This window comes from Mesoplodon densirostris, chromosome 2 (genome assembly GCF_025265405.1).
Source record: "Mesoplodon densirostris isolate mMesDen1 chromosome 2, mMesDen1 primary haplotype, whole genome shotgun sequence".
Lineage (NCBI taxonomy): Eukaryota > Metazoa > Chordata > Mammalia > Artiodactyla > Ziphiidae > Mesoplodon > Mesoplodon densirostris.
Window position 1 is genome coordinate 126,326,026 of NC_082662.1, and position 16,071 is coordinate 126,342,096.

The 16,071-nt window shown below is 47.0% G+C and overlaps 1 protein-coding gene across 1 annotated transcript in view; it reads right to left on the minus strand.

Annotated features, from left to right (window-relative positions):
- The window catches only part of KIF26B (kinesin family member 26B), a 480,495-nt gene extending 466,173 nt beyond the window's left edge, over window positions 1-14,322 (minus strand). Inside the window, exons 1-2 of the mRNA XM_060088379.1 lie at window positions 14,254-14,322; window positions 13,027-13,428 (exon numbers count right to left, since the gene is read on the minus strand). Coding sequence (XP_059944362.1) covers window positions 13,027-13,428; window positions 14,254-14,316 — 465 coding nt within the window. The 5' untranslated portion in view covers window positions 14,317-14,322. The remainder of the gene's footprint in view (window positions 1-13,026; window positions 13,429-14,253) is intronic.
- Window positions 14,323-16,071: the final 1,749 nt, after the last annotated feature.

Consider the following 16,071-nt stretch of genomic DNA (forward strand, 5'->3'; position numbering starts at 1 on the left):
GGTGGCGCAGTGGTTAAGAATCCACCGGTCAATGCAGGGGACACGGGTTCGAGCCCTGGTCTGGGAGGCTCCCACATACCGTGGAACAACTAAGCCCGTGCACCACAACTACTGAGCCTGCGCTCTAGAGCCCACGAGCCACAACTACTGAAGCCCGTGCATCACAACTACTGAAGCCCGTGCACCTAGAGCCCGTGCTCCGCAGCAAGAGAAGCCACTGCAATGAAGAGTACTGAGACGAAGAGTAACCCCTGCTCACCGCAACTAGAGAAAGCCCTCGCGCAGCAACAAAGACCCATCGCTGCCAAAAATTAATTAATTAATTAACTAAATTTTTAAAAAAAGAGGCAACCTAGGCTAGTGCTAAAGATGAAAAATAAAATTGATAATAACTGAATGGGCCTCGTTGACTCAACATCTTCTAACTGCCATCTCCTTTGCAGACCACAGCACCCAAATGAGAGGATTATTACACCCAAGTCATGGGCGTGGGCTGTGTAAGTACTGGTCTAAGTAACTGTGGTCTTGTCTAGATATTTGAAGGAGCAGAAAAGAGAAGGAGAAAGCAAAGGGGGCAAAAAGGGGTTCAAAAAAATTAAGATGTAGAGTTTTTTAAAGAATGATGAATAAAATGTTTGGAGTTCTGGTGTTTCTACATTGCTATCCAGGGAGAAGTCCCCACAGATTATTTCTAATTCCTAATGAATATGGCAGATGTTTTTAATGGAAGACTAACTATAAGCAGTCTTTATATCTAAGGCAATACTTTTTCTCAAACATCCCTTACCAAACTGCTCTTGTAAAATCAATTGTCCTTTTGTTTGCCCCAGTTTATTTCTGCTTCCAAATACAGAAGACAGTAAACAGCTTCATTAAGAAACAGGAAGAATCTTGTGAGTCAATTTATGATCCAAATTCCAAAGGCAGAAATATCATCCATGGCAATGCCAGTGACTACCTTCACCTGGATGGCAAACAAGGGGGGACACACCTTGGCTGGCTGGGCGTGGGATTCCCACAGGTGTGCCAACCCATGGAACAGCTTCAGCCTCCAGGTTCAGCCAGAAATCCATCTAAGACTTTGTCAAGCACATCCCTCTAGAATTTGGGGTCCAAGATTGGGCTCCTTAAGACTTGCAGGCTTGGAAGGAGTTTAGAGACCACCAACTCCCTCCTCTCGGTTTACAAAAGAGGAACAAAGCACAAGCTGGCTAGGTGACTCGCCCAAAGCCACAGTTCTAATTAGTGCCAGAGGCGGGACTGCACCCTCAACATCTGGGACGGTAGACAGCCTCCAATGCCTACCAGCCACCCACCCTTGTATTTCTGTTTCTCTCACCCTCTCTCTTGTCCTTCCTCCTACTGCTCGCATCTATGTTATTCGTCTCCCTTCTATCCCCACACTGCCCAGCTTGATGGAAACAAGTGATGCTCCAGTTCACAGCTGTGGGCCCACAGGAAGACACTCAAGGCCACCTCTTCAGCTGCCGTGCTCAGGATCAAGATGTCCCTCTAAGAAAAGCCACACAACCGAACCAGGCAGGTGATTATTTTTCATTAAATAATGGCAGTTACTAGTCGTCTGCCTGAATTCAACTCTGTATTTTCTGTATAATTCTTTGGTTAGATAGCTCAATAGCTTTTGGTTGTTGTTGTTGGTGGTGATGGTTTCTAATCAGTTAATAAGTAAGTCTCCTACAGCTGCATGAAACCACCAGGTAGATGGAGCAGGGAGTAGGGAAGTAGTGATTACAACTCTAAAGAAAGCAACCACTATAAATAAGATGATCCTGTTTCATGGGAAAGTGTAGCTGCTCATCACCGCTAATTAAAAGATGGAATTACTTCATAGAAAAATCTCAAGCCCTATAAATTCCTATGTTATCTTAGAAGAAATCCTTAGTTAGCAACTACAAATCCCAGACATCACTCAGATTAGATAAAGAATTATTCAACGTTTACATTTTTCACCCCTGTGGTGGCAAAGTGGATTTAAACTGATTATTCCCAGTCCATGCTTTAAAAATAAAAACATTTCGTGTGCAAGAACTAGCAAAGATTTTTAAAACATGCTGTGTAGAGAACTAAAACTTTTAACAAGAAGTTTTTGTGGCCAGCAGCAACATCGAGCTTAAACTCCATTCAGCAGAAAAGATGAATAAAAATAGCCCGTCAGCTGTAAGTTAGTCTATAACACTTAAGATATATTTCGATATAGTTCTGCTTATCAAAAGAACTTACTCTACCCCAGAGCCTTCTGAAATGTTCACCTATAGAGCAGCATAAGGATATCGACTCTTTCTACACAAGCGTTTGCAAAAACACTCTCTACCCAGGGCAGCTCCAGCTCCGAGAGCAGAGATATGTGCAGGACATACTGCTTGGTGGGGGGAGAGTGTCTTTATTTCCAGACTTCTCCACTGGGCCTGGCGGAATCGATGCGATAGGATCAGCAAAGTATAACTGCAAAGAAAACTGTCTGAGAAAGATAAAACTGGATCGGGAGGCAGATAAGCCTAAATTCCCAATGTCGCTCAGATCCACACACTGCATGTGCAGTCACTGGGGGACGTCTGCTCTCCCACACTCACCGGAGCGGAACTGCAAAGTTCGGTGTCTGCAGAGCTCCCTGGGGGGCCTCTGAGAGGGGCAGGGCTTAAAGGGGGGATTTCCATCTGTGACAAAGAATCTCAATCCATATTCAGGGCATCTCAACTAAAAGGAGTAGCTATTTTCATCAACCGAGTTCTCCTGGTTCTGTGGAGCCACCCTGCAAATGAATAAGTAGGAGATGCTTTATTCACTTGGAGGTGAGGAAATGGGAAAGGAGACGAGCTTAATGGTTCCACCTTCTCTGACAACTGCTTTTCTGTTTTGGTGTCAGATCACTGGCAAAAGGAAAAAGAAAGAGAGAGAGAGGGAGAGAGGAAGAGAGAAGAAAGAAGAAAGGAAGGGAAGAGAGAGAGAGGGAAAGGAAGGAATTTTCATAAAATTCAACTTCCTGTGGGGCATCCTTGGAATAAACAGAAAGTGATGGTTGGATATCATCTCACAATTTCACCAGCTCCTCACAGCAACCCTGGCAGGGCCCCAACATTACCCCCATTTTATAAATTTATTTTATTTATTTATTTCTGGCTGCGATGGGTCTTCATTGCTGCACGCGGGCTCTCTCTAGTTGCAGCGAGCGGGGGCTACTCTTCGTTGCAGTGCTCGGGCTTCTCATTGTGGTGGCTTCTCTTGTTGTGGAGCACAGGCTCTAGGTGCATGGGCTTCAGTAGTTGTGGCACATGGGCTCAGTAGTTGTGGCACATGGGCTTAGTTGCTCTGCGGCATGTGGGATCTTCCCGGATCAGGGCTTGAACCCATGTCCCCTGCATTGGCAGGCAGATTCTTAACCACTGTGCCACCAGGGAAGCCCACCCCCATTGTAAAGGTGAGAATAACCAGGTTCAGAAAGGCTAAGTGACTTGCCCGGTGATGCAGCCTAGTTTTGCACCCAAGTGTTGACCTCAGATCTTTGTGTTTTAAGGTCAGAAGAGCCTCAGAAAATGAATCTCTCTTAACCTCTCAGTGTCTTCAACAACTTTGAGCTGCCTCAGATGTCCTCACCTGTCCATCACTCCTGGACACACTGTTATTGCCTGCCTTTCTCCAGGGTGCCAGAAACTTCTAACAAAGATCCCCAGTGACCTCCTATTTACGGATTCAGTGGAAACCTCAGTCCTTACCTCCTTGATCTCTCCAAGGTATCTGACCTTTCATCACCCCTACCTTCTCAAGCTCACCCCTCCCTCCGTTTCCATGATACCACTTTTTCTTATTTTCCTCCCCCTTTTCTGGTCTCTCCTTGAATTGTCTTCCTGAATCCTCAGGCTGCCTGTCCCTTCAATGTCAGTGGGTCCCACGGCTCCACACTTCACCATCTGTCACTCTACACATCCTCCGTGGAGAGCTCACCTCATCTGTGGATTCCACCACCTTCCTCATGCTGACATTTCCCAGATCCATGGCTCCAGCTCTGAATCCACTCTAGAGCCCCACTGGACCCCACTGGAACATTCCACCTCAAGCTCTAGAGAACCAAAACCAATTTTAGTATTCACACCCATCCTTGAAAATCAGACCCACCATAACAAAAACCCCCTCTCTGCCTGTATTCTCCATCTCAATTAATGGCTGCAGCACCCTCACACTTGCCCTAGCCAGAAATCTTCATCCTCTCGCCCCTGCCCCATTTCTCAGCTGCCAGCCGCCATGGGTTTCCTATGTACAAAATCTGTCAGGGCCAGGCTGCCTCTTCATTCCCACTGCTACTGCCTTAGTTAGGTCTGCACCATCTTTCACTGAGGCCACGGCGAGGGCCCTCTCCACTGAACTTCACAATACCACTCTTCAAATCCGGTTTCTCTCTCCCTATCAGAGCAATCTTTCTTAAATGAATATCTGGTCACTTCACTCCCTTCCTGAAAGCCCTTCAATGGCCACCCAGCCTATAGGTTAATATCCAGATTCTTTAGCCTATGAGGCCCTTCGTCCTCTCCCTGCCACCTCCCCAGCCTGTCACTCACCCATGCACACACTGCACTATGTCGGCAACGCACCGCTGCAGTTCCCCCAGGATACGGAGTGTGCATAACCTCTTTTTGCCTAATGCTCACCATTCCCTCTGCCTGGAATGCGGGTGATTCACCATGTTCACATGCTGAACTCCTACGCACTCTTCCAAAGCCAGCCCGAGCCTCACCTCTCTTTGCTTCCTAGCAGCCTCCACAGCCCATGCTCCAGCATTTAATATGCTGCACCCTAACTCTTTGGTTCTTTGTCTGTCTCTAATACTAGACTGGGAGTTGCTCCAGGGCAGGAATTTTTAGTCTTTTTCGTAACTTGGTTATAATGTGGCATAGTACCATAGCTGGTACATGAGTGGGAATCAAAAATGCTTATGGCATATGAATATGAAAGCAAAAACAATAAATAAAATATTAGCAAACTGAATCCAGCAGCATATTTAAAAAAATACATCATGACCAAGTAGGGTTTATTATGGGAATGCAAGGATGGTTCATTATTAGGAAAGCAATGATAATAATTCATGATATTAATAGATCTAAGGAGAAAAATCATATGATCATCTCCCTAAATACTGAAAAAACCTTGGCAAAATATAACACCCATTCCTGATGAAAAACAGTAAATAAAATAGGAACTGATGGATACTTCCTTAACTTTTAAAAATATATATAGACCTCAGTCCAAAAGCCAAGATCTTACTTAGTGAGAAAAACTGTACATATGCCCACCATACATTACCATTTAACATTGTGTTGGAGGCATAAATCAACGTAACAAACAAGAGAAAACTATTAGAGGAATAAAATTAGCAAAGGAGAGGAGTGATGCTATCTCTGTTTGTAGAAGATAAATCCTTTTGAAAATCCAAGAGTACCAATTTAAAAACTAATGAATACAGTAATAGAATTTAATAATAGGATATAAGATATGTATAAGATATATATGTAAGATATATATAATATCCTTCTTATATATTAACAATTATCAATTAGAAGAAATAATGGAAGATAAGAGCTCCTTTATAATAGCAACAAAAAGTATTTTTAATGCCTAAAAATAAATTTAACAAGAAATAAAGCCTCTACAAGAAAAACCTTTAAAATTGCTGAAAACTAGATGTGTTCAAATGGAAAGACATTCCATGTTCTTGGGAAGGAGTCAACATCATAAAGATGCCAAATATCCCCCAGGTTAATGTATAAATTTAACATGGTCCCAATTTAAAAAAATTTTTATGGAGTTAGGCAAGTTGATTCTAAAGTTCATATGGGAGAATAGTCTGGAAGAATAACCAGGAAACTACTAGAAAGGAAAGGCATTGTTTGGGAAAGAGAGAGAGCCAGCATTACCAAATACTGAAACATGCTCCAAAGCTTCTGTAACTAAAATAGTAAGGAACTGGTACATGAAAAGACAGATAAATGGGACATAACAGCAGGTCCAGAAGTAGACCCAAGTACTGAAAATCTGGTTTACGATAATGGTTATTTCAAATCAATGGGGGAAAGATGAATGTTTTAATAAAGGGTTTGGGGACAACTGGATAGACATTTAGAAAAAGATAAAATTGATCTATACCTCTCATTATACACCAAAATAATCTCCCAATGGATCAGAGATCTAACTATTAGAAAGGAAACCTTACAAATATTCAAAGAAAACATAGGTGAGTTTCTTTAAAACCTGGAAAAGGTGGACAGACAACCTTTCTACCATAATTCAAAATCTAATTTTCTTACATGGGTTCTAGAGCATCCCAAAGGCAATGGGAAGCAGGATGATGAGTACAAACTGATTCACTATTCTGATTAATATTTCAAAAGCAATTTAGGAATAGAGATGTATTGCCAGTCCTTTTGCACCTACACAAATATACTTTTAAGATATTTCTGATTGGTGCATTTGAGTCTGAAAGATCAAGGGGAGCCCTTTCTAAACAGTGCTTCTTTGTCACAATAAGACCACACAGGAGATTTTTTTTAAAAAAAGGAAAGATTTTTATGATCAGCCTGTGACTCAAGATACGGGTAAAAAGGAAATTAGTTTTGCATTCCTGAAAAGAGACTGGGAACCCTCACAGACACCAGCGTGCACGTGGTCTCTGCACCAGTCTCTGCGGGGACGAAACAGAGTGGAGTCTGGCAGCCCTGCTGATGCGGCGCAGAAGGTCTACTAAAGAACATGTCCTCTCAGACAGTCCCCACGGGTCCCTCGGGCAGGGCTTTTCAGAAAGGGCTGACAACAGCCTCAGCCAAGTGAATATAAATATAAGGAAGTTCCTTTGCCCCCTCTAATACATTCCAGCCAAGCAAATTACTCAGCTCAGGGTCCTGACCACCTCACATATTTTGCCCCCATCCTGAAAGCGAAGTTACTAGGAAAAATAACCACAACCTTCTCCCTCAAGCAAGGGTCTCCACTCAGGCAGTTATACTAATAGTGTAATACCCTCAATGGCTTTGGAGGGGGAGAAGCATCCTTGGATTTCTCTGTTCCTTGCATCTTTACTCACACTTCCTTTTGTGACCTGAACCACATCAATCACCTGGAATTCCAGGGTAAAGAAAAGAAATCGGGTTCATCTTCATTTTGCTACATGAGATTTTATGAATGTATGTATGTATGTGTGTATATATTAGTACAGTGCCTAGCACATACTAAGGATGATAATTGTTAGCCATTTATAATCATCATTGTTATTACCATCACCATTATTATTAGCTGATGAATGGTTCAGTTTGATCTGTGATATAATGCCAAAGAGCAACTGATGTTGCCTATTTTATTGACTTAATCCTAAATGCCGACAAATTACCAGGCTCAGCCATTTAAAAATCACATTTCTAATGCAATAATACAATCTGCAATGAGTGTGGAAGAAATTACTACAGGCCAGGGATTTTTACAAAGTGAATTAAATCACTATAAAAACTGACCATGGGACTTCTCTGGTGGCACAGTGGTTAAGAATCCACCTGCCAATGCAGGGGACATGGGTTCAAGCCCTGGTTTGGGAAGATCCCACATGCCCAGAACAACTAAGCCCGTGCGCCACAACTACTGAGCCCACGTGCCACAACTACTAAGCCCATGCGCCTAGAGCCCATGCTCCTCAACAAGAGAAGCCACTACAATGAGAAACGCAGGCACTGCTACGAAGAGTAGTAGCCCCCACTCGCCACAACTAGAGAAAGCCCAAGCGCAGCAACGAAGACCCAAAGCAGCCAAAAATAAAAAATATATATACAATAAAATTTTTTTTAATTAAAAAAAAACTGACCCTGTTGGTTCACAATTAAAAGTCTGGTAGAATGAAATGCGATTATGCCATAGCTTACTAAGCCTTAAAGAAGATATTACTGCTCATATGTCTCTACTGGGAATGTTTTTATAATGCCTAAAATGTTTGAGAAATGTTTTAATGATAAATGCTACTGGACTTTTTCATTACCGATATTATCTATTAGCTGATCCCTTATCTAAAATATTTCCGAAATGGAAAAGATTCAAATGAAGCTTTCTGAAAACAGCCATGTGTTCTTAAAAAGATTTCTGATAGAATTTTCTCATAATTAATAAGTACTTAAAATTCAGTATCTATTTATAAAGAGTCTTACATTGGCTTCTAGGGAATCTTTTAAATGGAGTTATTTTTTCATACCCCTGTTTTGGAACTGAAAAAAAAAAAAAAATATATATATATATACACACGTATATATATATTCTCAAGTCTAGACTTACTTGGGCCCTGGCTATTTAGAGTCTACGTTTGGTGTTCTTAAACCCCCTGACACATTCCTTTCTTTCATCTCTGTGATTCCTGGCCACTCTTCTCAGTATGTCTGGCTAATCTTCCTGATATTTCTGGGGCATAAATGGACCCAGAATATGTGACCAAGGAAAAATTCAGCTAGGAATGTAGTTCTGTACTGTTTTTTATATAAAAGATTTTCTTTTATTGATATGGAAATGAATAGATGTCTGATAAACTTTTGCCAACCTGGAACATTTCTACTTACCCCAGGGAGTTCTTTGGGGCTGATGTTTCATAGGGCTTATGCTGTCAATTCAAAGGTTCTGTAACAGATCTCGAAATGATCTAGGATAGCCCCCAAATGGGAGATTCGTTCCTTGGCCCGCATTTCTGGCTTTGTGCCTTGACTGTGTATAAAACAGGAAAGATGCTCTGGCCAATGGATATGAAATGGTTTTATATTTACACAGTGGGACACTACAATGGGTAAGAGGACTGATTTCACTTAAAATCCCAACAGTTTACAAAACCACATTCTTTCCTTTTATCTGACCGCTTCCACTTACTAGCCCTAGAAAAGAAATGATATAAACCCAATAAGTACTTTTTTTACTGACTGAAGTAATAAGTCAATCCAAATGGTTTACAGTCTGTCACCAGGCAAAAATCTTGACTCACTCAGGTGAGTTGCTATTTGAAAGGTTGGATCCAGGGCATCGTTAAGAGTCATGTGAGCTCACAGTTGTCCCTTCTATATTCCTCAGTCTGTTTCATTCCTAAATCTGCCTTTATTCTCTATCTCTTCCAAATCCATTATCATCTTTCTCTATGAGCTCCCCCCAAATCTGTATCTCCTCCCATTTCCTGCCTCAGTTAACATTACCCCACCCACCCAGTTACCTAAGCTAGAAACTTCCGAGCCATGTAACCTTCTGCCATGAAGTCTCATTCTCCAGTGGACATGACTAGTACTGAGAGTGCTCGGAACTGGGTGGTCACGCCTCAGGCCACTAGAGCCACTGTCTAACTCCTGGGACCAGCCCGACTCCCCTGCATGGGCCCGCCAGCACGTTACCTCCCCTCCTTAGCCAACTGTTTCAGAGACAAAACTGGGGGAATTCAACAGCGCTGGCTACCTACCAGTGGGCATGATGTGAGAATTCATATGGCAAAATGATATTTGGGAAATGTACTGATGAAATCAGAAACTGAAAGTGGATAATATTTTGCAAGAAAAGCCCTAAATTCTGTAAAACATAAATCCCATAGAATCTTCTCTAGTTAATAATCATAAACCTTCATATCTTGGACTTCCCTGGTGGTCCAGTGGTTAAGACTCCACGCTTCCACTGCAGGGGGTGCAGGTTCGATCCCTGGTCAGGGAAGTTCCGCGGTGTGGCAAAAAAAAAAAAAAAAAAAAAAAGATAAACCTTCACCTCTTTCTCTAAAGAATGGAAACACTTTTCAAGCCTCATCTAAAGTAATTTTTTTGACATTCTAATCATTTAAAAGATCCTCTAGAGTCTGAATCATTTTTTCCTTAGTGTATTAATGGGAAAGTTAAAATACAGAGGAAAACTGATTTACTCACTGTCACAAAATAACGGTGGTAGAGAAAGAACTAAAACCAAATCCCCCGTAAAATTATAAGGTTCTTGGATGTACTATTCTGCCTTTGACTTTTAAATGCCTACCGAGGAGACTTTTAATACCACCTCACAGAATGTAATACTCTATGTAAGAAAAGAGTCCCCAAATACAGCTAAGCATCTTAACTGAATTACAAAGATGATTTTTGCTAATTACCTCCCCAAAACATGCCTTTATCTTCCAGACCCTTACTCTTCAGGGCAAACTACATGTTGGAGTCACAATGACCTCACTTGTTCTAATGAAACTTAACTCCTTCTGTGCCTGAGGGCTACGGAGGTCCACAGTTTGCTCATAAATCTGGCTCAGGGAAGAAGAAAGGCCTTGTGCTGGAGTTACATGGGCCTCCATCCATGGTGCTTGAGAGAACAGAACATTTGTTTGGTTAAAATGCTGCAAACTTTGAAAAAAAATGCTGCAAACTTTAAAGGTGTAATGGAAATATTACCTGAGGGTATCAATACTTAAAAAAGAAAAAAACCCTAAAATTATTATTCCCAGAGACAGGCAGAGGATTGGTAGTTAAAATTCTGGCCCCATACCTCATTACTAACAACAAGGTCATCCGAACAGCCCTTGTTTCTGGCTAAGTCTTATGCTCTCCCCTACACCACAGGTCATGTTTCACTGTGCTACATCACATCTTAAACTCCAGGCAAATTCATGTGAGCACTTAAAGTGACCCCATGTGACTGTCCCCAAGGCTGACAGCTCTTCTCTAGATGTGCCTGGGTCACTTTAAATTGGTGTAGAGCACCGAGGTTCCCCAGATCCAACGTTTCCTCTGGAGCCATCGCTCTGATAATAGAATCAGTTTCCCAGCATCACTTTTATTTCATCACATAAATAAAACTGCCAAATATATCAGGCTGCCTCCTATTGCACTGTGAATGAATTTTCCAGGCTGCTTCAACAAAGCCAAAAATCTGCTTTGTCACATGACTCCACAAAACATGATGGATGCATTTAAGTCTCAACATTTGTGTCTTCTTCCTATAGGTTTCCTTTCCTCCCTCCACTTTTATGAAAAGAATATATTTTAATTTACCTTTGCAAACACGGAGCATTCAACAACACAAAGAAGCTACTGTAAGAACAGGTCCGCAAGAATGTTCTAGAATAAATTGGTAGGCTGCAACTTACTAGGATTGCCAAAATATATCTTTAAGAACCAAAGTTCTTGGGCTTCTCTGGTGGCGCAGTGGTTGAGAGTCTGTCTGCCAATGCAGGAGACACGGGTTCGTGCCCTGGTCTGGGAGGATCCCACATGCTGCGGAGCAACTAGGCCCGTGAGCCACCACTACTGAGCCTGCGCTCTGCAACGAGAGAGGCCGCGATAGTGAGAGGCCCGCGCACCGCAATGAGGAGTGGCCCCCGCTCGCCGCAACTAGAGAAAGCCCTCGCACAGAAACGAAGACCCAACACAGCCAAAAATAAATATAATTAATTAATTAATTTTAAAAAGAGACTTAAAAAAAAAAAGAACCGAAGTTCTTCAAAATTTATCAGCTGGTCTAGTCTGGTTATACAGACAGCATCCCACACTCTTCCTCTGTAACACTCACCGCAAATGGAAACAAATTATGAATTGTGCATTTTGTGGTTAATGTCTGTATCCTCCATTAGAATATAAGCTCCATGTGGACAAGGACTGTGCGTACCTGTTATTTTATTGCTGTGCCTAACACAGTTCCTTGAGTGTAGTAGATAATCAAATAATATTGATAAACAATCACAAGAGTAAATAAATCTGTGAGTGAAGAGAGTGTTAAGTCAGAAGATATGGCATGCAAGAGTGAAATAAACTTTTAGAGTCCCTGAGATTTATTTTTAGGGCTGTCCTGAAAGATTTATTATGAAACTACGAAAATGGCATACTGACAACAATCTACAAGTTAATTATTCTTGAGATAAATTCGGGATTCATAAAACCAATTCTCTTGGTGGCAATTTTCCACATTTAAAATTTTACAACTCCTGCGGGTATTTGTTTAATTTAACCCTTGCGTATGAAAAGATCAATGTGTGTATATTTGGATAAGCAGAAACGGCAAGCAGATGCAGCTATTCCTAAACTCCACTACTCAAAATCACATTTCACTTCAAAAGTCACAGAAGTATATAAATCAGAAAGTGCCACTGAACAGTGTCAGAATTCTCTACAGCAATTCACGCTGTTTTCTTGATATTTCTCTCTAAGCACTGATAAAACCTCTTTGAAGTGAAAGAGTAAATATTATCATTTGATAGTACTTAGGCCGAACAGTGCAAATACAATTGCACTGTGTTACACTCTGGGGACACACACAACGCTGGCAGGGTTGCCATGGAGGAAACAACGTGCTCAGCACTGGTGCAGGCAGGAGGGAGCCCCGCTCAAAGAACTACTCACCCCTTAATCTTCCTCTGATAGACACACAGAGGTTAGGGGGAAATGCTGACTTTCCAATATGTGTTTCTGTTTTGGTAGCCCTGGGAAGGAAGGACCACAAATAGGCAATGGGAAATGCCAACTCCCTAATTATCAGCCCGCTTTTACTACTCCCTCCGACATTTTTGTAAATGATCACGTATGGGGGTGGGGAGAAAAATCTAAGGAGTCGCCCCGGCAGCGGGGCGCGGAAAGGAAAGAATCTCAGTAGCTGGTGTCAGCGTGTCCCCGGCCTGCGACGCAGCAAAGGCCTGTGGACGCGCGGGAAGAGGGTCTCGGGCGAAGGCAGCACCGCGCGGGACCAACGGGATGGATGGGCGAGTGCTGGGGGCACAGAAAGGGCACTCTGAGGAGTGGAGGGCAGCAGGAAGAATAACCTGGGCAGCCCCGGTGGGCGGCGAGGCCTGGAACCGCGTACGCACCATCCAAGCATTGCGCCCGGGGAAGGTCTGGCGGGGGGAGACGCGCAGGTCGCCCCCGAGGCCGGGAGCTGACCCGGCTCGGCCAGCGCCTTCTCCGGAACCGAGCAGCGCGCAGCGCTGCAGGTCCCCCGACCCACGGCCGCGGCGAGGCGCGCAGCTGTTGCCCGCCCAGCCCTGTCCCCGGCGGCGCTCACCTTGCCGGGAAAGGGCCCCGGGAGGAGCAGCTTCAGAGCCTGCCTCTTCAGCTCCACCAGGCGGGCGTTGCAATTCTCGCACCAGACGCCGCGGTCCGATCCGGGGGAGGAGCCGCCGCCGCTGCCCGAGCCCGGGGAGCCCGTGCCGAAACCTGGCGAGCCGCCCAGGGAGCCAGGAGAGCTGGTGCCAATGCCCGGGGAGGCGGGGCCCGGGGAGCCCGTGAAGGAGCTCGGGGACGAGGTGCCCGAGCCGGGGGACGGCGTCCCGGACGAGCCGAGCGCCGAGCCCGCGCCCTCGGGAGTGGGGCGGCTCCCGGCGCGCGACTCTTCGTATGCTTTCCGGTACCAGCTTTCCGGGGAGAAGGGCGCCGCGGGCTTGGTGGGCGAGCAGACTTCATTCACCTGCGGGGGAGACACACGGTGTCAGGGGCCGCAGGGCGGCTGGCTCCCGCGCCCCTGCCCAGGGCCGCCCTCCCGCCTGCCCGGGGACCTGCGCGCCACCGAGGACCCGGCCGAGCGCCCACGGGCGCACGTTAGGGACCGCTCTGAGCCCTGCGGCCAAATCTGCCTCCATATGTCTGGTTAATTGTGTTTAAGTGAATCCCCGTCGCCCGGGTGACCCCTACACCGGTTCCCGGGAGGCGGCTGACTCCTCCGGTTTGGAGGAGAGGGGCTCACTCGCTCAGGGAATTTCGATGGTTTCTGCAGAGGAACCCACGGATTCAGCTCCCCGCGCTTTTGAACTCGGCACCCATCCCAGCAGAAGCTCACTTTTAAGATCCTGGACGACGGGGGGCGGGGGGGGGGGGCCTATGACTTTTGGATTTTTATTCATTCAGGGCAAGGCCCTCCGGATCCTGAAGGTAAATGAAAGGTTCTCCCGGCTCCAGGAAAACGGTCCCTTAAGAACAGCAGAGAAATCGTGGGAGACCCTCCCATTCGGCTTAACTCTGCTTGGAAGTGCAGGAACGCTGCAAAAGTTAGGGATGCAGGGAAGAGAAGGAACGAGAGGGCTGCAAAAATTCCGAGGGCAAGGCGAGTGCGTTGGCGTCGTTGCTGGCGGACCCGCCTCCGCGCGCGCACGCCGGGCTGGCCCAGCCGAGGCGCCTCAGCAGCGGGAGGAGAGCTCGGGGCCCCCCTGCCCTGGCTGCACGTTACCCGGAAAGGGGAACCCTGGCCGGGAAGAGTCCGGTAACGCGTCTCCGCATTATACCCATCACAACTTACCCCATATTTCTTGCCCCTGGTGGAAACTGCAAGCCTCTCTTTATTCCCAGCTACCGAATTCATGGTGGCTTTTCCAGAGGAGAGTATCTAAACGTTCCACCAACGCTACATCCAAAAGGTCTTCCAACCCAGAAGGGTGTCCAGTTGTAGGGGGCTGTCTCTTGGCCCTCAAGCCAAGGTTTCTTAACTGAAGGGGGCGGGGGGATAAAAGCAGATGGACCCCAGAAGTAACAGCACTAATTTGCAGAAGGGTTGTAATGCCTGGTTTATTCTTCTCTTCAAATAATGCGTTTCCTCCTCTTCTGCCTTCTCCAACCACACGTTCTCTTTTCACGGTCACATCCAGATAATTGGCATTCTCCTCAGCCTAGTGAGTCCGTTTTCCTCCACGAGGGAAAAGACGAGTACAATCGGGGCACACGGCAGCTGCAGACAAGGTGGGCGAGCCCCCCGCCTCGCCTCCGCCGGCGAGCCGGCTCTGGGAACTTGTCTCCTTCGCGGAGCTTGGTAATTGAGTTCAAAGAAATTCTCCCAAAATATAAAGATCCAGATCGGGGAGGAGCCTCGGCGTGTTGGGGAGCCAATATCCGCCGGCCCGCTTTGCCTGACAGTTGCGCGAGGGCAGAGAGGGGCGGCGGCGTGGCCCGGCCGGAGGGGCGCCCCGGCCGGCGTCTGCGGTCAGGGCGCGCGTGTGCGCCGGGGCGCAGCGCGGAGCCTCGCGAACAGCGGCCCCTCCGGGGAGCCCGCCGCCTGGCTGCAGCCGCTGCGCCTGCCGGGATCCATTTTATGTTGCGGCGCTCCTGCCTGACATTGCGAGGCCGAGAGCCGGGGGAGGAGGTCGTAAATCTCGCCTGTTGCGGGGAAGTTGCTGGTGAGTGGCCCAGATCCAGGGCTCTAATGAAACAGCACTGCGCTAGCCTGGAGCTGGGGGCAGCGCCGAGCGAGCGCGACCGGACAGAAATGCGCCCGAACCTCCCCGCCCCCAAGTTCTTTCTCTTCCTGGCAAGGCTTGCAGTTCTGCCTTTGAAACGCCGTGTAAGAGGGATTGAGTCACAAACAAGTCCACAAATATGCCGGGTCCTCCCCCCGGCCTTTGTTCTCCTAGACCTGCCCTGCAAACCTTTTCTGAAATTGCCCTACCAAGCCCGGCCGGCCTGGGGGCCACCCTCCCAAGCGCAGCGGGAGAACAGGTCCTTCGCCCCCGCCCGCCCGCGACCCAGTGTGCGCTGTGCCTAGCCGCCCAGGGCTGGGACGCGCGAGCCCGGGGAGCAAAGGGCCGCCGCCGGGCAGGGAAACTGAGGGACTCGCCGCGCGGCACACGCTCGGCGCAGACGGCGCGGGCCTGGAAGGGGGTGTGTGCAAGCTGGCCTTGGCCTCGCCTTGGCCGGGGGTCCCCTCGGCACCCCCCTTCCTGCTCTTCCAGCGCGCAGGGCCCGCCGTGTCCCGGGAGTACCCAGTCATAGCCCTCTCCAGTCCCCCTCCGGCCCCCGGCGCAGCGCCTGGAGCGCAGGAAGCCGGCATTTGCCGGGCTCCACACGTAGCTGCTCCAGGGTGTCATTTTTCATCTCCCGGGAGGACATTTCTTCTGGTGAGCCCACAGGTCTGTCTGTTTTGTTGTGACCTTTAATTAACACCCCGCGAGACGCCTCTTGAAAGGACCAGCCCCGTGCGGGGATCACGTGAGGTGTAATGGCATCTCCGCGCCCGGGAGGGACCGGGCCTGGGGGCATGCGAGGGCGCAAAGGACGCCTGGGGCTTTTCGGCCCCTAGCTTCCCTCTGAGGAAGACAATATCCTGGGGTGCTGGAGCCCTGTGGCA